The sequence below is a fragment of the Diachasmimorpha longicaudata genome, chromosome 14 (assembly GCF_034640455.1).
Source record: "Diachasmimorpha longicaudata isolate KC_UGA_2023 chromosome 14, iyDiaLong2, whole genome shotgun sequence".
Lineage (NCBI taxonomy): Eukaryota > Metazoa > Arthropoda > Insecta > Hymenoptera > Braconidae > Diachasmimorpha > Diachasmimorpha longicaudata.
In genome coordinates, this window is record NC_087238.1 from 4,375,741 (window position 1) to 4,396,853 (window position 21,113).

General features: G+C 40.2%; 2 protein-coding genes across 6 annotated transcripts; one reads left to right on the top strand and one right to left on the bottom strand.

The window, feature by feature from the left end:
* Positions 1 to 1,513: 1,513 nt before the first annotated feature.
* LOC135169112 (pancreatic triacylglycerol lipase-like) lies at positions 1,514 to 4,435 on the top strand. 2 transcript variants are annotated; one of them, XM_064133845.1, is made up of 4 exons: positions 1,514 to 1,631; positions 1,785 to 2,227; positions 2,811 to 3,162; positions 3,806 to 4,435. In XM_064133845.1, exons 1-4 carry the CDS (start codon positions 1,595 to 1,597, stop codon positions 3,907 to 3,909), a joined length of 936 nt encoding a protein of 311 aa, XP_063989915.1. In that variant the 5' UTR covers positions 1,514 to 1,594; the 3' UTR covers positions 3,910 to 4,435. The 2 variants fall into 2 exon arrangements, with proteins under 2 accessions (XP_063989915.1, XP_063989914.1); XM_064133844.1 differs by having other exon boundaries at positions 3,680 to 4,425.
* A 2-nt stretch (positions 4,436 to 4,437) lies between these two features.
* Positions 4,438 to 20,773, bottom strand: LOC135169107 (serine/threonine-protein phosphatase 6 regulatory ankyrin repeat subunit A). 4 transcript variants are annotated; one of them, XM_064133834.1, is made up of 15 exons: positions 19,637 to 20,768; positions 19,450 to 19,551; positions 17,943 to 18,044; positions 17,111 to 17,227; positions 15,914 to 16,114; positions 14,679 to 15,062; positions 14,199 to 14,519; positions 12,903 to 14,130; positions 11,620 to 11,795; positions 11,077 to 11,505; positions 10,003 to 11,008; positions 5,522 to 5,643; positions 4,973 to 5,121; positions 4,757 to 4,907; positions 4,438 to 4,647 (listed from the first exon to the last, which is right to left on the bottom strand). In XM_064133834.1, the coding sequence occupies exons 1-15, from the start codon at positions 19,952 to 19,954 to the stop codon at positions 4,438 to 4,440; spliced, it is 5,016 nt and encodes a 1,671-aa protein (XP_063989904.1). In that variant the 5' UTR covers positions 19,955 to 20,768. The 4 variants fall into 4 exon arrangements, with proteins under 4 accessions (XP_063989904.1, XP_063989905.1, XP_063989903.1 ...); XM_064133835.1 differs by lacking the exons at positions 4,438 to 4,647; positions 4,757 to 4,907; positions 4,973 to 5,121 and adding exons at positions 6,374 to 6,803; positions 8,274 to 8,541; positions 9,486 to 9,596 and having other exon boundaries at positions 5,506 to 6,142; positions 19,637 to 20,773; XM_064133832.1 differs by lacking the exons at positions 4,438 to 4,647; positions 4,757 to 4,907; positions 4,973 to 5,121; positions 5,522 to 5,643 and adding exons at positions 7,017 to 8,159; positions 8,274 to 8,541; positions 9,486 to 9,596 and having other exon boundaries at positions 19,637 to 20,773.
* Between the last annotated feature and the right edge of the window lie 340 nt (positions 20,774 to 21,113).

Genomic DNA, 21,113 nt, shown 5'->3' on the forward strand with positions numbered 1-21,113 from the left:
TTTCATGATTTTCAAAATTCAGAAAAATTTTTACCAGAATTTTCTTGTTTGTTACGTTTTTTCAACTCGAAATGGGTCAAAAATTTCCAGATTTATTTGATTTTCTCCTGAAATTTTGAATTTTGAATAAAATTCTTACGATAAAAATGTTGAAAATTCGTTTCGAAAAATTCAAACCCTAATTTTTAACAGTGAATATTCTTTAAAATGTTTTATTCACTAAACATTCTAGTGATTTGTCTATTTATTCAGATTTGAAACAATTGTTGCTATTACCATCGTTGACTTGTAAGGTACCAATTAATTCCAAAGCTCCAATTGCTGAAACATTGTTAACGTAATTAAAAAGCTTTTGTATCATCTCAACTCGCGCATCCAAATGAATGCAAATAAGTAAAATCTTCACGCTCGATAAAAAGTAAATTGAAGTAATTACGAAACACATAAATCGCCCTGGGATTAATCTCATTATCTCGGCTGGGGCTCGAAAAAAATGATTACACCTCGCAAAAAGAATGCAATATCATAAAAATGAAGAAGGTAAATGTGTAGATGTTGATTGAACATAATGCATAAAAGGAAAACTACCTCTACATCCGTATCATCCGATACAAAAGGCGAGTGGGTAGTTGCGATAAAAGTTGCAGTGAGGTATCATAAATTATTCTACCATTTTTTTTTTAATCTCACACCGGTACAAACCCCATCTATTCCGCATACAGTTTCCTCCATTCAAAGTTCCAATGATAAAAATTGCCAGAGGGGAAGAAGAGAAAAATAATTCGACTCGTGGCTGTAAATATTTGATCGAATGGTCGAACGTAAGCAGTCGATGTTTGCTCGTAAAATATTTGCGTCGACATATTTTTTCAGACTTCCAGGGGATTCATTCGACAGGAGAGAATCCCTCAAGAATCGATAGAAATTGGGTGATAAAATCCATCAATTCCTTTGCACTTTTTTATATTAAAAACGTGAATTTTTTTATAATCGAGTCTTTCTATTTCTGAGGGACGAAATGTCTCTGCATTATTCAGTGTAGATGAAGTCAATTCCACTATCGGCGTCACTGATTTATCCCGGATGGTAAAATATCGACGAAACTGGCGTAAATTATCTGCTGAGAGTACGGGATGAGGAATCCAAATTTGAAGGGGCTCTGCCCCTTTAGTAAAATCAAAAATTGTGCAAAGCTGCAAAGAATTTTTAGAAAAGTCGAGTGCATTTGGAGTCGTAATTTTTTCCTCCATTCAATTATCGTTTTTGTTGACAAAAAATTAAAAAACCAGAACTTGACAGTTTTGTATGGGGAAATCAACACTTTCGTTGAAGTCAAAGACTAAAATCTGAAAAAATCTGGTAAAATATCGTGTTCTTAAATAAAATCGTTCTGAAATAATTTAAAAATATGTATGTTATGTAAAATAGTCTTGCATGACGATAACTAGTTCCCGGACCCGCATGATGACGGATAATGAAGACGATCCTGATCTTATTTAACTGATGACTATGATGGCATTTTCGGTGGATAAAAAACACCGGACGATGATTTTCATTTTCTATTTAGTCGCGACTTGAAAATAAAGGAGTTAAAATGGGACTAAAAACAATTTTATTTTCATTGGAATTAGGTAAAACCCCCTACGTTCTCGCGAACAAAAATTATCTGCAAAAGATCTTCCAAAATTCTTCTGAAGATTTCTGAAAGATCTTCCAGAGACAGAATTTTTATCCCACCAAATAATTTCGTATTAACGCAGCAATTTTCTTTTAATTTCTATTAGCAATTTCATTTAACTTAATAAACCCAGCGAATCTGGATGTCCCGTCATTCGAAAATATCCAGGATATGATCCTCGAGGAAAAATTCGTCGAGTCCCTGATCCTGCCAACGATAATTAAGGAGGAAAGGACGGTATTGTCACCGGTTTTGGAACCAGTTTTGAATCCGATAAAGGACGTGACTTTTCATCTATTCACGAGATCTAATCCGGAAAGAGGTAGTGCGATAAAAGTTGGAGATTTGATGGGCCTCAAGGACTCGGAGTTCATGCCTGACAGGGGATTGAAGATGGTCGTTCATGGATGGACTGACAAGGGAACCACCAAGTGGTTGAAAATCATCCGGAGTAATTACTTGAGTGAGGAAGACTGCAACGTAATTATTGTTAATTGGTTTCCAACTTCCATTAAGGAGTATCATGTGGCTGCTAAGTTAACAGAGCAGGTAAGGCCCAATGGGGTAGAAACAACAAAACAGTTTCAGCAAAAGTCAAAATAGGCGCAGTTGACGTTGACGTTTACTACTGTCAATTTTTTAAAATTCTTGATTGACGTTAGAATTCTACCAATGAAAACAATTATCCAAAAAATAGTTCTATCGTTTAAATTTATGAATATTTCTTCTCAGATGTAAACATTGTGCAGGTGAATTAATTGCTTTTTAAATCAATGAATGCAGGAAGAGAAATTAAAAGAAAATAGGACGAACACTCGATAAAAATGCAATGACTCGTTTGTAAATCAAAATCTAATTCTGTTAAATTCAAATTTGTGCTAAAAAATATGGAAATTTCAAGAAAATTTTTGGCAGAAATTCGGGAAAAATTTATAATTATAATTTTTTTTTCCCAGCCTGTTTTCCCAGTCTAGCACCAGATTTATTCGTATAAATTTTCGTGTGAGTACACGGTAATCAAAACTAATAGGTATGAATCATTATTCCATTTACAATCACGCAATCTGTACCCCATTTTCTATACCAGCATAAAAAATTTGGAACTCATCCAAAAGAGGAATTAATCTTACAGATTGGCGCCTACGTTGGTGAATTCCTCCATTTTCTGAACGTCGCAACCAATATTTCATTAGCTGATGTTCATATACTGGGTCACAGTTTGGGGGCGCATATAGCTGGTTTTGCTGGTTCAAGTTTATCCGGCGATGTAGGCAGAATAACGGGACTGGATCCAGCTCGGCCAGCTTTCGAAGCTCCCGTTAATAAAGATCAAAAGAGCCGATTAGATCCGTCAGATGCGATATTTGTGGACGTTATCCACACTTGTGCAGGCACTTTGGGGTTCATTAAATCCGTTGGACATGCAGACTTTTATCCGAACGGGGGGACTTTTCCCCAGCCTGGATGTTCTCCCCTAGTTGCACGTAATTACCTACTTAATTAAATATTTAAGCTCAATTACGTTACTTTGTTGGATATCTGCGTAGAAAAATATCTGCTGATGGAAAATCCTCAAGAAATCCTCGCAAGAATCTACCAAATACTATTCCAAAGAAGTTTTGAGAAGACATCTTCAGGAGTCAATTTATTCTCGGACGATTTTCAAAAATATTTTCTTAAATCTTCTTAAACATTTTCAAACAAAAAATTATTCTTGTTTGAAAATGTTTGAGAACATTTAAGAAATTATTTTTACAAGAAGATTTTAACAAGAAATAATTCTTGTTTGAAAATAATAATTAATAATTCTCAAATGAAAATAATCTTCTGAGGATCCTCTGGACAATAAGAAGTCTCTGAAACCATTTGTCTTGAGGTGATCTTTGGTTATCTTTAATTGGAATAATCTTTCGAAGATTCGTTCACTCATCTCTGAAAGATATCCCAGCACCAAATGTTTTTCAACGTCAAGACTGACTTCCTTTTGATTTCAATCGGCAGAATATTGCAGTCACGCGAGATCCTACCAGTTCATGGCTGAGTCCATAATCTCCCCAAGTGCTTTTGTCGCGACCAAGTGCGGTAGCTGGACAGATTACAGAACTGGAAAATGTGATAATTCCACAGCTGTCATGGGGAATAATGCCAGCCCTGAGAGTCGGGGCTCCTTCTTCCTGGAGACGAATGGCGAAGTGCCTTATGGCAAAGGAGATTCGAATTCTCTACGCTAAATTCTGCAGGATCCCCCAGACCCTGGCGCCTCTCCACTGGGGGTCAGTACTATCATTGACGTGCACCTCTCCATTAATCTACCCTCTTCGTCCAGGACTGTCTCTTCCATCTGTGGCACACAGAGGTCGTCACTTGCAGGTGCACTAGACATGCAGGTTCCCCCTCTGACCCACAGAGGTCGCCACTTGCAGACACCGAGAGCATTAAGTCATTAAGCTTCATGATTTACATCAAGGGAGAGGACAATGGAAAGGACGTTCATCAAAAATGGATCTGAATACTTCGATATCCCCAGGTAACACCCAGTGGTTTCGTAATTAGAGGGATGACTGACCCCCAAGGAAGATGTTCTTAATAATCTAGCCCTTGAAAACGTGTGGTAGTGGAACAGAAGTCAAGAATTTGCATGAAAAGTGGAGTTTAATGTTCTCTAATATTGTACAAAAGCATCACACAGAGATCACCATCGACCAAAGTAATAAAAAATATCATCGTCCGTATAAAAAAGCATCAGATCGTTCACTATTTCACATAAGCTCAGCAGCACCAGCATCCATGCCCGATGGTTTTTCCACTAAATCTCCAAACCGCATTCTGTACTTCTTCCGCACAACATCCCAATCAACGACGGAGTCAATGCTGGGCATGTTCCTGAAGGATAGTTGGCTTCCCACTGGACTCTGGAGTCGAGAAAATCCAACAGTTGATTTGTGCCCCTCCAGCGAGAGTAATTTGTCCTGGATTGAAAAACATCATCGATATTTATTGATTATTTATTGGTAACTACTTATTGGTAGGTTTAAAAGCTCCACTAGACGTTGAGTTGTCAGAAAGGTAACAACTTACACGTGAGAAACGCGTCCTCGATGGGGTACCTCCAGCAAAACCGTGCATCACACTCATACGCTTCCTTCTTCCTCTTCGTTTCTGACAGACTTTCACCAGGTACGTTACCCACGTGGTGACCAGATTCAGCGGTGATGGTGCAGTTCGTGTTCTGCAAAGATTATTAGATTTCATGGGTGAAGGGCTTGGGATGGTTTTTACAAGAAAAATACTCACTTTTGCATTTTACGGATAAGTTTACTTAATCCGTATTTCCATTCGATGTCACTTTGCGATTGGATGCTCTGATAAGTGTCACTCATCATGGCGATAAGGAGATTGATTAGGACGATTACGCTGACAAGCATGTACAGGGAAAATGACACCTGCAGCATTCAAAGAGAATGTCCATTAGGAGATGATGACAGAAAGAGTTGTGAATTATCTGTATTCAAGATGATATTCAATAATTTACAAAATGAAGAAGTTGGAACTAGTTTTGTCAATCATTTGACAAATTAAGAGCCCATTTTTCTGAGGCCTATGGCCCCGTAAAGAGCTTTTCTAATGAGCTACACCAGATAATCACTCGAAAATTAGTGAATATTATCTTTCTCCTGATAAAATCCTCCAATTCTTGAGGAAATCCTTTTTCTTTTCGTAAACAATTCGAGCTTTTCAGTGTCTGTCAAAATTTTAACATAAAATCCGTTCATTTGAACGTATTCAGTATTTTCTAAACACATGCACGTGTCGTATTTTCATGAAAAATCCAAAGTTTCTCACCTTGAATAGATAAATGGTCCATGGTGGCTGTAGAGTACGAGCAAACGTAAAATCATCAGTATCCTTCTGTCCGAAAATCGCGAAAAAGAGATTTTCCGTAACCTCGATAGGATTGGCTATCACTGTAAACAAAATGAAGCATTAAAACTCATCACTGGAACGAATAAGATTTTAAAAAATCACTACAACTCAATGTTGTTTTCACTCATTGGTCTAACGACTAAAATTCAGGTCTTAAAATATGGGACAGTCGTATGGGTTTATTAAGTGTAGCATGAAATCATGCCAGTTGATATGATATTTCCTGAATAGAGAACTACAGCGGGCATTTCTTAATACCTCGCCATTTCTCTGAACTCATGATGACGATGATGATGATGAATGGATTCCTGCATTCATTGAATGAGTATTATCGAGATGAACGAAAGCATTCCGGAAATTCTGTCCATCATGACAGATTTACGATATCCTCGTATCCATATATTGTTGGTGCACACTAATATTCATGGTCAATTGTCAACTAAACTACACTAATTGTGGTGATAAACATTTGCGTATATCGGACTAACCATAATGAGAACGGAGAAGAGCTGGAGATTATTATAGCGTCCCTGGGATGTTCTGTTGGATAAAATGACATTCAATGTCTGCATAATTAAGGGAACGGGGTGTTAAATAAAAACTCACGATGATATTTTGAATATGTATTTAACAAATTTCTATCATTAATTGTTATCATTAGAGGGATATACTTATTGTAATGAATTTATCCGGATTTTTTCACAGTTTGTTAATTTGAATTATCACTCAAATTACTTGGCTATTGTTTCTACTTATCGATTAAATGAGTACATTAGTGCTTGGAAGGGGAACAGTCTCTTCGATGATCGTTAGTTGTTCAGTGTCAGCAATGTCTGGTGTTTCTTCGGCTATTTTTTCTTTTTCATCGCAGAACAGGGCACGATATTTTCTTCTCACTTCGTCCCAATCAACAACGGTATCGATTCTCAAGGCATTACTGAAGGATAATTGACTTCCTAGGGGACTCAGATGTCCAACAGGCATGGCAATGCTGTCATTGTGAGCCACCTGAGTTCTTTTTATCTTAGACAACCACTTTGCTCCCACTTTGGTACGTGGTGACATTCTACTGGATCGATGAAGACTCATTAGGTGAATTAATGATGGACGTTGCTTCTTCGCTGTACGTTTTTTGCACATTCGACAGAAGTACGTCATCCACGTTGTAACGAGATTCAGAGGTGATGGAGCTGTTGTTGTTCTATTGCAAAAATTTAATTTAATAATAATGTTATCCATTGTGCCAATCAAGTGAGAATACTCCTCATACCTGTGCATATTCCTAAATAATTTACTCAAGCCGTACTTCCACTCAATGTCTGATTGTGCCTGAATCCTTTGGTATGTATCACTCATCATAGCAATGAGTAGATTGATTAGAACAACCACCGATACCAGCATGTATATTCCAAATGCCAATTTGAAGAATACTGTTGTCCATGCTTGTTGGCTTTTCTTCCCCACCACCTTGAATTGCTCATGGGTTGTTTGTCCGAAGATAGCGAAGAAGAGCAATTCACCTGCCAGTATTGGGCTCATCACCACTGCAAATACGTTCCAATAATTGTACATCGAATGTATTGATCAGTTAATCATGCATTTGGCATTTTCCTTATCGTTCGTATCATGCAATTTTCGTTTTCATGCTTAAAAAAATTATTCTCTAATGCTAATGTTTGTGATTATTGTTATTCGCTGATTTAATTTTTTTTCTCCTCGCTGGAAATGTTTTTTTTTTGTTATTCAGAGGCTGGGAGATAAGGCTCATTGGTCGCTCATGATGCAAGAGGTGATTGAAATTTTTGCAGAAATATTTGAATAAGGAGATCAGTGTAGTTTGTGTGTTGCTTGTTGCTGTTTTCATATGTTCGGCGATTAATTTCACATGCGCGCAATGGCTTTGGTTTTTTTTTTCTTATCAATCAAGACTTACTGAACGTTGATTTGTTCATTTGTGATTAATATGTGGATGTAGAATCTGGTTTAATTGTACCTGCACTAGAAAAGGTTTTCAACTAAATTAAATGTACAGCATTAATATAAATTTCCCTCCTCTCATTATTTTATTATCATATCATCATGTCTACAATGTGACAATAATTAAATGGGCGGAGTTGATGCTGTTGGTACTGGTGTGGATGAACTAGCAAAGCCAATTTCCTCCTCAGTTATAATTTCATCTGGATTATCATCCTTCTCGAGTTCCTTCTCCGGCTCATTACCGGTTAAAATTAAATATTTTTTACTAATTGCGTCCCAGTCTACCACACTTTCAATTCTAAGTGCGGTGTTGAAAGATAATTGACTGCCGAGAGGACTCAAGTGAACATTTCCAGTGTGTCCAATGCTGTCCTTCGGGCGTATCTGACCTTTTTTCACTTTTGATAGCCATTTAGCCCCCATTTTAGATCGCGGTGATAGCCTCCCGGTGCGTTGCAGGCCCATCATATGGACCAGTGATGGTCGTTTCTTCTTCATTGATCTTGCTTTGCAGGATTTTATAAAATAAACCAGCCACGTGGTCAGAAGATTCAGGGGAGACGGTGCTGTCGTTGTCCTGTGAATAATGAATATGAATTTTCATGAGTAATTATCGTCCTATCAGACTGCACTGAAGCCCTGGTACAATATCGATCCGTAATGTAAATGAAAAATTATAATCAATACCCACCTGTGCATATTTCGTATGAGTTTACTCAATCCATACTTCCACTCAATGTCTGATTGCGCCTGAATTCTCTGGTAAGTATCACTCATCATGGCAATGAGTAGATTAATCAATACCACAACCGATACCAACATGTAAACTCCAAATGTTAGTTTAAAAAGGGCCGATGTCCATTCAGGCTGTCCAGTCTCAACCTTCAATTCACTGTGTGTTGTTTGTCCAAACACAGCGAAGAAGAGATATTCAAATGCAAGTAATGGATTCATCTTGACTGCAAAAGCGTTAACATTATTTTAATATTCACATTAAATAAAATGTGTTATAAACATTTGGTTAAAGCAGATTAGCTACCATGTGTATGTAATAATGTATACGAACCAACGAACATGCTCATGCTTTATTTATTTATTTAATTATATAGCGGCCATGCTGTTGTACGGATGCTGCTGATTCTTGGTTGCACATATCGTGATGCATGCCATCATAACTTAGGCACTTTCATTCCACAATTTTTCATTTTCAAATGTCATAACATTTTTTAGAAACATTTATTTTTCATCGTTGTATTGTGATTTTCACTTTGTTTATGGTTTTATAGCACTTTTGCGGCATTCAAGAGACACTTGTTTTGTTTGTACAATTTAAAAGGGCAGACTTTTTTTTTTTTCACCGTGCACGTTCAACATTTATTGCGCATCCAGTGGATTCATGCGCTGGAACATGAAACAATCACCTTTGTAGCAAAAACTGTGAGGTATTTTTTTAGGGAGTCGTTGAACATACACATGCAAGAGTCTGGATGGGATTTATTTCACCCATTTGTTAGCAACAGGTGATGTTTCGACACCTGGGACTTGTAACACGCTGTGTAGTGAATAAATCTGTCACCTGTAGATGAATGAAACTGATGTCAATGTCTGAATCATCAGGAACAATCACATTTCGTTCAACTACAGATTCACAAAGACAGAATTATTATTCGCAAGACGACACTCAAATGCTCCTGGTTATCCTTTCCATAGCTGTGGATTAATGTCAAATAACAGGCAACACATACGCGCATCATCAATTAATAAACAATGAAAACAAAGACAATATGCATTGCAAACGGGACGACACCGAGGCAACGGAACAGCAGCAGTTTCGAATATATATTTTTTTCATTTTCATCGTGTTGCTGTTTATCGCTTTGACAGTCGTGTCGTTGTGACTTACTATCTCGGGCGCTATCATCACAACAATCATTCTTTTTCTTGTAGCGTCCGGAACGATGATGGGGTACCAGCGGAGATGGTCCCATCCACTCCGAATCATTGGCCAATAAATCTAATATTTCACAGTATAAGTTATGTTTTTGTCTATGAAATGATTATGTTGAGGGTGTCATCTCTGAATATTACTTTTCCACGAGACAACTGTATCGCAAAGAATATCACAAAGACCGATCAATAATTTCTCAATTATCATCATAATTTCCAGGAAGAAAAGTATTGACAAGAGTCAGGTAATATTTAGAGGTGTTATCTTGTCATTGAATTGTCATGTCTATTTATTCCCTACCCAAATCCCGTTATTTAATGTCTACATGGTAAAGGGGGGAGTGCTATCTTGACGCATTGATGATTCGCAAAAGTCGAATCAAATAATCCAAAATCAGAAGATCCAAATCCAGGGCGATATCGAACCCATCAAAATAGCACTCAAGGGCTTCTAGAATAAATTCAGTACTTACTGTCTGAGAATGCGCCTTTTCTCGGATTTTTATCCAAATTAACGAAGGCCTGATTCAACGCCACAAAGTGCATTGAAAATCCAAAAACGAAGATGGCGAGTACAGCGAGAAATCTCGCAAGATCCTTCATGAGATTTCCGATGATAATAGCCCAGGGTCCAAACAGATGATGAAATGATAAAAAATCCAGTATCTGCACACAAGCGAGTAAAAAACTGAGTGCAAACAGCTGATTACGGAGGTAGAGTAGCGTTGGCCAGATGGTACGTGGAAGAAAACGCCATGCAACAAGATGAAATGCAACACCGCATATTGAAAACAGTAGCACTGCTAGTTTAATCCATCCTAAACCACTTTTGTCACTTGGATTAGTCAATTCGAACAGTAATAAACCGGATAACATAACAAGTAAACACCACTCGTAACTGTATGGCATCAGATCATCTCTCATAACTGGATACGGTGGAGTTATAGCAACTAGAGATAGAAATATCATTAGGTACGCGTGTGAAGTCAGGTACGACATGAATTTAACGATCGGTATATTATTGTACTTGTGTCCAAGGGGCAGTGCAAACACAGCCCATACCGGTGGGCAGAAGACCATTGTGAACCAGAGTAACATTGACCGAAATGCACTCCAATTAAGACTACCGCGCCACAGTTCATGAAGATATCTCTGTACCACTGTATGTGCAATCACTTCTTTCTGCTCATTTTCGATTAAAACGTCCAGGAATTCCACATTTCGTCGGTCCATTGCTGTGAGAATTCTTCCAGCTGAATCAGCACCAGCTGCCAGAGCTAGAAGTTCGGTTGCCATACTCTCGCACTGCTTTCCAGCTGCTATGAGATCTTTCGCGCGTTCCTTTTCCTTTTCCGAGAGCTTCATGTAGATGTTGGACAGCTTGGCAGCTGCATCAACGGGCGCGGGTGACACTAGGATAAACTCCTCGATGGATTTGTTGTTGTGGCTCTTGCTGCAGACCATGAGACTGTAGACGAACTGTACAAACATCAAACCCATTACTCTCTCATTCAGGTCCTTGGGGATTACGAAACGTGAAGACTTACCCGCTTGTCCTCCATGAGGGCGTATGTATCGTGCTCCTTCTCCATGAGGTACTTGAGGACGTTGTTGTGTCCCTCGGATGCAGCGAACCAGATGGGAACACATCCCAAATTGGTTTCGCTCTTTGGTGAAGCTCCACTCTCCACCAGCAGTTGAACAACTTCAAGATGACCAGCACGTGCAGCACAATGCAATGGTGTCCAGCCATTCTTGTCAGTGGCATTAATCTCAGCACCCTGACCCAACAATACCTCCACCATTCCGTGATGGCCGTGAGTTGCAGCTATGTGTAACCCAGTTTTGCCACTACGATCGGAGCTATGAAGCAGTTCCGCTGATCTACTTAGAAGCAAACCGACGACAGTTATGTGACCACCGAAGCAGGCCAGGTGGAGAGGGTTGTAGCCATTCTCTGTTGTCGCTGCGTCCACCTGTAATCAGGAAGGCATCAATCACCCTGGATGTGAGGAGGAATTTGCCACTGGACATCGCCCGAGAGCCTTCAGCAACGTATTTACGTCCTATAGCATATGGTCTGTACTGACCTGAACTCCAGCAGAATTCAACAGCAATCGGACAACATTCTCATTTCCGGAATAGGCCGCGAGATGAAGTGGTGTCATTCCAGATTCACTTCCTAATTCACCAACGAGGGAATTACCCGCTGGAGGATCTGATTTCACTGTTCCAGGTACATGCGTCAGCAGTTCTCGTACCGTATCTGATAGAAAAAAGATAATGTTTGTAAATAGAAAGCAGTGAGGGAGAGTTGGAGATTGTCGTTACAGTTGTAAAGACGGTGGGACCTGACGTGTGGATAATACCGAGACCTTGTAGCAAGGTCCTGTAATCTCATCGACTTATCACAGGCTCGTGACCTCCTGCCCACTGGTTACGTTACCTTTCACCGTCGTAACTTTACATTGTTGTAAGGAATAAATATATTGACCATAACATTATTAGGTCGATCGATTCTACCGTTAAAGCAATAGGGTACGGTTGAAAGAAAAATTAGAGGCGCAATTGGTTGGCACGAGTCCTGGCACAACGTGTCACGTGCTTCAACGAAATATTATGATTTCTTTTTTTTTTTCCTTATTCGTTTATTTCTAAGTCTACAAATTCTTGGGAGGATTAACACCGCGTTTGCGTGATGCGTGCATTCATATTTTCTCTTCCTATAGTCCTTCGAGGTTTAGGGCAGGCCAGAGTGGAAGTCACAGCATAAAATGTTGAGGGGTTGGTGGAATAAAGTCGTGTGGTCACGCAAATCATCAACACTTCTTTCAAGTTTTTTTTTATGATAATATCACCGAGTCCAGTTATTTCAATATGACGGTCAGGGGGTCAAGAGTGTGTCACCAGATTTTTTTACCAGTGATTTAGATATCAATCGAATTTTTCCCCCACTTGGGGGATTGCCGGCGGTTCTTTGCAATGAAATTTGAATATTTTAGAGAATTTATGAGGCATCTGACCGACTAAAAAAGCCGAACGACCTAGATTCCTTACATCGGGATTGCGGTTACATTCCAAGTAATTAACATGAAATATAGGGGTTGTTGAATACTATTGCAGTGATCAAGTGGATCAAGTGGTAGCCGGAAATACGTGATAATACGTTCTGGCAACTCCGGATATCATAAAATCAATATTATTTCTAAACTCTACAACAAAAATAACTTCGAAACAATTTTCAAACTTTCATCCATTCGAACATCGGAAAATCCATACATCCCCAAATGGAATTCTATTTTTGGTCTGACAGCAAGACCCAATATTGTTGATCACGCCATGCAGCGACGACAAAAAAAAAATGGAAACTCACCGGCCTGACCGAAGTAAGCAGCAACGTGAAGTGCAGTGACGCCCAATTTTTTGCTGGATATTCTCAAAGATTGCGAAGACCTCATTACCTCGAGCACCTGTCCATGTCCATTCTGAGCAGCCAGATGAACAGCCGTGAAACCAGCACGATTCTCATCAGCGCACGAAGCCCCAGCTCTGACCAGTGCCTTGACAACTTCTGCATGACCTCCCTCAGCAGCGAGTTGCAGTGGTGTTGCTTCAGTCAATTTGTTTCTCGCTGAAATGACTCCTTGTCTATCAAATTTCATGAGTTCCTCGATGACCCTGACGCTGCCCTGCATAGCAGCAATGTGGGCACAAGTGTTTCCGTCCTTGGTGCAAGCCATAACGAGACTGGGATGTCTCTGGAGGAAGAGCTGTGCGACTTCAGCATAATTGTTCATAGCAGCAGCATGAATTGGCTTCTGTCCCTGATCATCAGTAGCATCAATGCTGGCCCCCAATTCAAGGAGCAATTTGCACACCTCGAGCTGCCCAGAACCAGCTGCCAAGTGCAGTGGTGTTTGTTTTCTCAGTGTCAGGACATCAATCGCTGCTGAATGATCCTGCACCAGGAACCTGACGAGATCTGTATTACCGTTCATGGAGGCCAAGTGTAGCGCAGTTCTACCAACTCTAGATTTTGAGTTGATGAAGGCCTTGCTGGCTAGCAGAGCGTCGCAGACTTTCTGGTAGCCATGCTCAGCGGCCAGGTGTAGTGCTGATCTACCTTCTAGATCAAACACATCAACCCTAGCATGATTCGCCAAGAGATTTTCGACTATATCCAGATGTCCACGATGAGCGGCTATCAGCAGCGGCGTCCAGCCAACTGCGCTCTGTTTGTTCAAAGCTTTTTGTACTTCAGTCGCTGACATGTAGCTTATCATCTCGGAGAGGACTTCGTTGTTGCCAGCTGAGGCGCAGTGATGAAAAGCTGATTCCTGGCCCTGACGTGTAACAAGAGAAACGTCAGCACCACCTTCTAGAAGGGCTCGTACAACGGCCCTATCATCCCCGGGCTCTGTAACCGTCTTCGGGTCTATTTGTGCTGCGTAGTGAAGGGCGGAAGCACCTTCATTCGTCAGGCTATTTACGTAACCCGTAGCTGTGTTGGAGCCCTGCTTATCTTTCACGAATTCAATTAACCTGCGGACCACTTCGGACCTGCAACTCCTGCACGCTAGGTGAAGGGGAGTCTCACCGTTCTGGGGTAAACAAATATATATTTACGACGACTTAATAACACGAATCATGGGGATGAAGGATTACTCACTTTTGATTTTGACATGGGGTCACCTCCGTCCTCCAGGAGTAGAAGGAGAGTCGTTATGTTACCGTGACTTGCTGCCACGTGTACAGGAGTCTGTCCATCCTCGGTTGCTACATTTGGCCCTGCTCCGGATTTCAGGAGCATCAGTGCACATCTGTCACCGTCTGGAACTCTCGCCGCAATGTGAAGGGGTGTCTCCTTGTTTGCTCCACCGTAAACTTGTACGTCTGCACCGTAACCCAACAAAGTTTCTACCACAGCTGGTTTTGCACTTTCCACAGCTATGTGAAGAGCTGTGTATTTGTCGTTCGTCTTCGCGTCGACCTGGTGGTAGTGAAAGTACTTTGGTATTGTCCATTTTGTTAGGATAATGACAGTGAAAAGTTGAGAAGCGAATTTGCAGGGAATTTTTGGGTGTAAAATTTGGGAAAACTTGGGGGAAGGGGAACAAAGTATTTTGAGAATTTAGGGGATGTTCCAGACCTTTTCTCCTCGCTGCAGTAGAGTACTGATGATCCCCACGTGTCCGTACTTGGCAGCAGTGTGAATAGACCTTGCACCCCTTTTATTTGGCATATGCAGGTACACACCCTTCTTGAACAACATGGTGGCACACTCCGAGTGGCCGTTTAGGGATGCAATATGCATTAGTGTGGAGCCGTCTTTGGTTCTCTCAAAAATACTGGCTTTGAACTTATCAGCTAGTAATTCGATTACAGTTGCATGACCGTTCTCAGCAGCCAAGTGCATGGGCGTTCGATCCTGATTATCGGTGATTGATGCTGATGCACGCACCCCGTAGAAATATTTCACCAGTGTCTCGTCACCCTCGGCACTAGCAATATGGAGAGCAGTCTGACCCTCACCCTGATGACAATTTCAAGTATTTCGTTGGCATTGATTGATTTATTAATTTGGGACTACGAAACAGGCGAATTTCGTCGTCCAGAAAAACAAAATTATTGTTCCCAGAATATTTATAAATTATGAGAATGTTCACTTCGATTAGGATGTGATATGAGAGTATTTGTGTGGGTGCCAATGTATTTGGCGGATTTTTTTTTCTCGATTTTGGGAGAGATTTGTCGGTCGCTGGGTGGAATCAAATGCAACGGACTCGGGGGAAGATTTGTTGGGGACTGAATAGTCCACTGGGTGAACCCATGGCTGACGCACTGCGACAATTATGGTTCATACATTACGCATGCAAAAATAACGCCCATTTGCTAGGTAACAATAGTCATTAATTTTTTTTCTGAATTATTCTGGAGGTGGATTTTGAGTAGGTGGAGATTAAATGGGGGTTGACGGGGGAGAATCATCATTTTTCTTTTTTTAGATATGGGATAACCTTGACGCATATGCATGGATAAATATATACATATGTATGTATATGTGTGGGAGAAGAAAAATATAATTTGAAACCGTGAGTTTTCAGGCAAATATCTCTTGAACATGAAGACTTCACGATGAAGTACGAATTTCTCGACACAGGACAATTTATCATCATGTGATATGACAAAATGACTAGACGTTGGGGTCTGAAGTCATGCAATGGGGGCGATTCGGTTATTCCTCAGATAGGACTGTCATTTTCCTCGATTGAACCCGAAGTATCGAAACGATCTTATCTTTTCATGAGTAATACCTCGATTTGTTCGATCTGGATCTTAAAATTATGACTGAGGTGAACGTCAATTGTTGTGACAGTCACTTACGTTTTGCATATCGACGGATGCGCCGTAATCGACGAGAATTCTCACCATATCGACGTCGCGTCTTCGAGCAGCTAGATGAAGAGCTGTGTCACCAGCTGGTGTTGTTGCTCGAAGTTGTTCAGGTGCCTGTTGAGCTAAAAGCTCACGACACATCGACTGATTACCCGCCTCCACCGCCAGCAGCAGTGGAATTTTTCCTCTCTGGAAATTTTCGAAAAATATTCTCAATTTTTAATTAAAACGAACGAAAAGTTTCAAAAAAGATCTGACGAATTCGATGGAAAATTCAGTCGATCTTCGGCCGATTTTTCCGAAGGATTTTCCCCCCTCGCCGGCGATTTCTCAGGGGATGAAACCTCACAGAAACTGATTAGTTATTTTTTCATTAAATTATTTTCCACTTTTGACGTACACGAACTGTCTCCGTCAGAGCTTCGAGCGTCACTTTCCAATTTTTACTCAACCCCCGACGCTTTATCTTCTCCATGATTTCTGATAAGGGAGTTGTCCCAGAATTGTGCCGATCTGGGTCACTACTCGATGGAATTCGCGAAGACATTTTTATTCAAAAGACATTCCCGTTGGAAGTCAATGTTAACGCGTCCCCAAACGTATCACAAAACTGCACGATTCCACCACCGGATATCCAGAAAACAAGGGGGAAAAAATAAATTTAAAAAAATATATTCGGATGTCAGAGTTCAAAGGAAATTTCATACAGAGAGTGCGCATAATTCCCATGTGTAATCGATATCGTGGATAAACATGACTGCATTATTTTAGCCGAGATTTTTTTCACCAGAACAAGTTATAGACAATTGAAGGTACGAATGGTGGAAAAGAATTATGAGGAGCAGAATGGAGAACGGCAGTACCAGGCGGCGATACCGCCGATTTTGCGACTCTGTTCGGGCTCTGTCACGCGACCAAAATTCAACTTTCGGTCGGAAAAAAATCGGTGAAATTTCGATGTACGAGACGGGGAGAAATATTCAATAAAAATTATTTCTCTTCTGTAATTCCATCGCCAAGTGCGGAATTTTGACGGAATTATCAGGAAATTTTTCCCGAAAGTTTCTCCATTTTTATCTGAATCGTCCGGGAAAGATTGCGATACCGTCACGTAATATTTTCCAGTCAATTCCTAGTTCTGAGAATTTTTTATTATAATTTATTTTTGATGATTTTGGGACTTACGCCATCTACTATCAGTCTGATGTCTCGTCCAGCAGCCGCAAGAAGGGCCCGTAGAATAGACGTAGCTGTGCCCGTTTGTCGCGATGCGACGAGGTGCACAGCAGTCTGTTGCCTTGGCTATTAAAAATTTAAACAATATATAAATATTTTTCTACAGAAATCTCTACAGAACGTCCCATTACGCCACGTCGAACAGTTAAATCCGTTATTTACTGCACACAGCGTTCGAAAATTAAAAAAAACAATTAACAACTAATTTTTTATTTCATCTACTTTATTAAATCGACCATTTTTCAATGTTTCTCTCTAACCAACTGTATTATTTATTAATCTAATTGATTCCATTCACTCTAGTCTGGTCTCTATCTCCTCTCGATCACCTGAATAAATTCCAGATGACGACTAACGGAAAAAATTAATCCATTAACCGAAAATTAAGCAAAAAAAAATTTGAAAAGCTTTAAAAATACTAGACTTTACATTAGAACACTTCAAAGTATTTATCAAAAATTAATTAACAGTTGGACTGAATAGGTATTTACACAATTTGTATTTCTTATTCTCATGTTTCCACTTGAGCTTGGAAAACATTTTTATGGCTGAAAATATTAAGAAGTTTAGGGTATGATGTGGAGGTTCTATTTTCTTGGGTCTTAACAGATACTTGAGTGGGACCATTGTCAATGTGAGTCATCAGGTCCACTGTGTCGTGGCCCTTTAGTCTTTTAAGGCGATTGTGCCTTTCGAGCGAATAAAATAAAAGAGAAAAAATAACATTCACACGATTAGAATCATTACAACTATTCTTTCTAACAGGAAATAAAATACTTACACCCCCAGTGGCATAAGGGTCAACTCCTCTCTTCGCCAGCAGTAATTTAACCACATCTTCCCTGGAGTACATAGCCGATATGTGCAGGGCATTGTAGTTATCCTAGACGAACAAAAAAGGGAATCAAAGTCTCCAGAACAATGGAATCAGTCCACGTCCGAGGAATGCAGCATAAGAATGATTGATGAAGGTAAAAAAAATAGTAAAAAACTTTGGGTCATAGTAATAAGGTAATGAGATCGTAAATAACATTGGGCCGCACCCATGTGGATGCAACTGAGCGCAAGTCTTCAGAAATCCTTGACGTTGCCTAGTCATTCCAATCACAGCTTATTAGCATGCTATTCGGAAATTATATCGGGGCCAGTGGAATGGGAAGGGCTTTGTGCAGCCGGTCGATAGCACCAGGTGCGTGTGCACTGCCTCCTCAGGGTGCAGTACACTGGAAAATTCTTTGAGCTTTGGAATTCCAGGAATTCCTGAGTAACATCGCATGTGGATAAATTCCTATTTTTCAAATTTTTCAGAAATCTATTTTTTACTGATGATCTCAAAAATTTGAGGGGCTCGGATAATGTCGGATGAGAGATACTTCATTATTCCTGACTAATTATCGAGCAGTTTAATTGATTCATTATTATGGAAAGAAATTGAGTGATTATTTCGTGAATCGAAGGAGTTCCGGTCTCGGGGGTTTGTTCATGACTTCAAGAGTTACACTGCGTGGTGTTTTATATTATAATTATCGCAAGGTGGGATCGAACTACTTTTTAGTTCCAGTGACTCTGAAACCGGCCTACTTACTACCCCCCGTCTGGTTAGACCCCTAGCCTTGACCCTCCTTCACGCAATCTGGACTGAGGGGGAGGAAAAACTCAGCATGAGATCACTCACGATTCCTTCAATTGTTGTTTATTTATCTTGATTTGTTGGCTGGTTTTGGATTGATCAATGAGGTTTAATTACCTTCAGATATCCAAATGGTTAGATTATAAATTTTTAGAGGGGTTGTAAATACTGGATAATCGCCGAAATAAAAAGTACGTTTACTTTTGGAAATATTATCACCAAATATCATCACAAAAGACGAATTCTCCCGCCAAAAATAAATGTAATTTTTTGAAATTAGGACATATGGTTTTTACGGTTTGAAAACTAATTATCATAATTTATCTTATATTTAAAAATGTTATTTTAAAGTAAGAAACATTTTATCTATTTTTCTATTCGAAATTCAGGTGAGGAGTGATAAAACGAGATGAATCACTTTTGTCTATCGAGTAGTTTTTCCTGAATATCTTGACATCTAATGAAAATATCAAAAATGTTATCATAACGTTTTTTATAGAACAAATCAAGCCCTACAACAAATGTTATTACAAAAAATCTGCCATCTCCCTTAGATCCCCAGATATTCCCCAAAAACCTGGACCTTCAGCCTCAGTAATTTATCTCGTTTCACCCCTTCGCTCCTGAATTCCCCAAAATAAATTTTATTCCCTCTCACATTGTTCCTCGCACCAACGTCAGCGCCCAGCTCTATCAGACGATCCAGAAAGGCTGTGCGGTTGTCCTTCACTCCATACATCAGCGGTGTCATGCCGGTTGTCTGATCCACAAAAAAAAAATCATTCAATCAATGAATTCGATTAATCGCGTCACCGATTGTGCTTCGCCAAATAGAAAATACTAACAGGATCCATGACACCCGCCAGGGGCACAGGATTCCCATCATCTCCAGCACTCTGGACCGCTTTCTCCAGCGTCTTGAGCAACTGGTCAACCGGCGCCCATTCACCCCGGCTGGCCAATCCCAGGAGACGTTGTGCAGCCTCTCTGGCCGTTGCCCCAGCAGAGCCAGGCTTACTTCCAGGCTGTGATGGCTCAGTACTTGGCATACCATTGCTTCCAGTTGATGCTGATCCTGGATCTTCCTTTCCACTCGGACTCTCTTCCTTACTCGATGCATTTTTTTTGTCATCCTTACCACCTTTCTTAGCGTTCGAGCTCATCGTAGGCTCTCAGGGTCATGTCTCAAATCACTTTTTCGTTATTTTTCCACTCAATGAATCTCGGTATTTGTTATTATTTTTTGTTGATAAAAATTTATTGATCGAGACTCAATTTTGGATTTGCTCTCACGATTATGGCGATTGGATTATTGGATTTGTCATCGGATTCACTTCTATTTCGATCACAATCCTTTCACCAACGTAAGTCGCACGAGGTCGTCGCTGTGACTCTGACTTCGTTTCTAATCAAATGTCTCATTCAGGATTCCACTCGGTCTCTAGGAGTTTCGCAACACTTGTTCACAGTTAAACACTCGCCCCATGGAGTCCTGACCACCGGATAAAATTCATTTTTACACCGTTTTTTAAATTAAAGATCCAATCAAAATTTACAAAAATGCAAAGTGTTGTGGTTGCTAGGGTTAATTAATTAATGATCGTGGATAAATTATCTGTGGGAAAATGAGTTGTGCCCGGGACGGTTATCCTCACGGCTCCGAAGAAGTATCACAACAGAACACAAGGGAGAAAACAGAATTGAACTGAGGGGGTGGTTTTTGCCTAACGTTTGTGTGTTCAAGTTGTGTTGCAGAAGGAATCGACCAATCGGAGGTACCCTGAGCTTCGTTAGGGTTACCAGTTACCATTACAGAGGGATTTTTAGTGTGTGATACAGGAGTTTTATGAATGTGGTGTTGGTTAGGATCTAAGAAAGTGGGGGGTTGGGGTGAGAATACCACCCACGGCCTTCCTAGCACGCCGACACGCGACTTCCGGCACCAGGTTGGTGGGCACGCCACCGGGAGAATAGACTGAGGGGGCTGAGGGTATCACCTCTGGGGTGGATTAACTCTGGGTCTTCTACTTGGATTCAAATCTTCTGCTTTTGTAGACTGCGAATTAAATATTTGGGAATTTATTGGTATTTTGATTTTTTGGGGGATTTTGGGGAGCCCGAGGAACTTGCAGGGACTTCAAGGTCAATGGGAAGGAGGAAATTATGATTTAATCGGGGATTTTGGTGGCTTCAAATGGAAATTTATTTGGAATTCGTCATAAATTTCTTTCACGTTCAAAATTTTTTTTTTCATATTTTTTTCTCAAGTTTGTGAACAGCTGAATAAGTCAGGAGGTTTCGTTCAAATTAGATTAATTACTT

What these genes read in the sequence shown, in the direction of transcription:
- LOC135169112 (XM_064133844.1), top strand. Translation starts at nt 1,595, where the DNA reads ATGGGACTAAAAACAATTTTATTTTCATTGGAATTAG. An exon ending in TTTATTTTCATTGGAATTAG is followed by an intron (nt 1,632 to 1,784) that starts GTAAAACCCCCT and finishes AATTTCTATTAG; the next exon opens with CAATTTCATTTAACTTAATA. An exon ending in CTGCTAAGTTAACAGAGCAG is followed by an intron (nt 2,228 to 2,810) that starts GTAAGGCCCAAT and finishes TTAATCTTACAG; the next exon opens with ATTGGCGCCTACGTTGGTGA.
- LOC135169107 (XM_064133832.1), bottom strand. Translation starts at nt 19,954, where the DNA reads ATGAGCTCGAACGCTAAGAAAGGTGGTAAGGATGACAAAAAAAATGCA. An exon ending in ACCCCATGTCAAAATCAAAA is followed by an intron (nt 14,131 to 14,198) that starts GTGAGTAATCCT and finishes TGTTTACCCCAG; the next exon opens with AACGGTGAGACTCCCCTTCA. An exon ending in TGATGATAGCGCCCGAGATA is followed by an intron (nt 8,542 to 9,485) that starts GTAAGTCACAAC and finishes ACGCTTTTGCAG; the next exon opens with TCAAGATGAATCCATTACTT.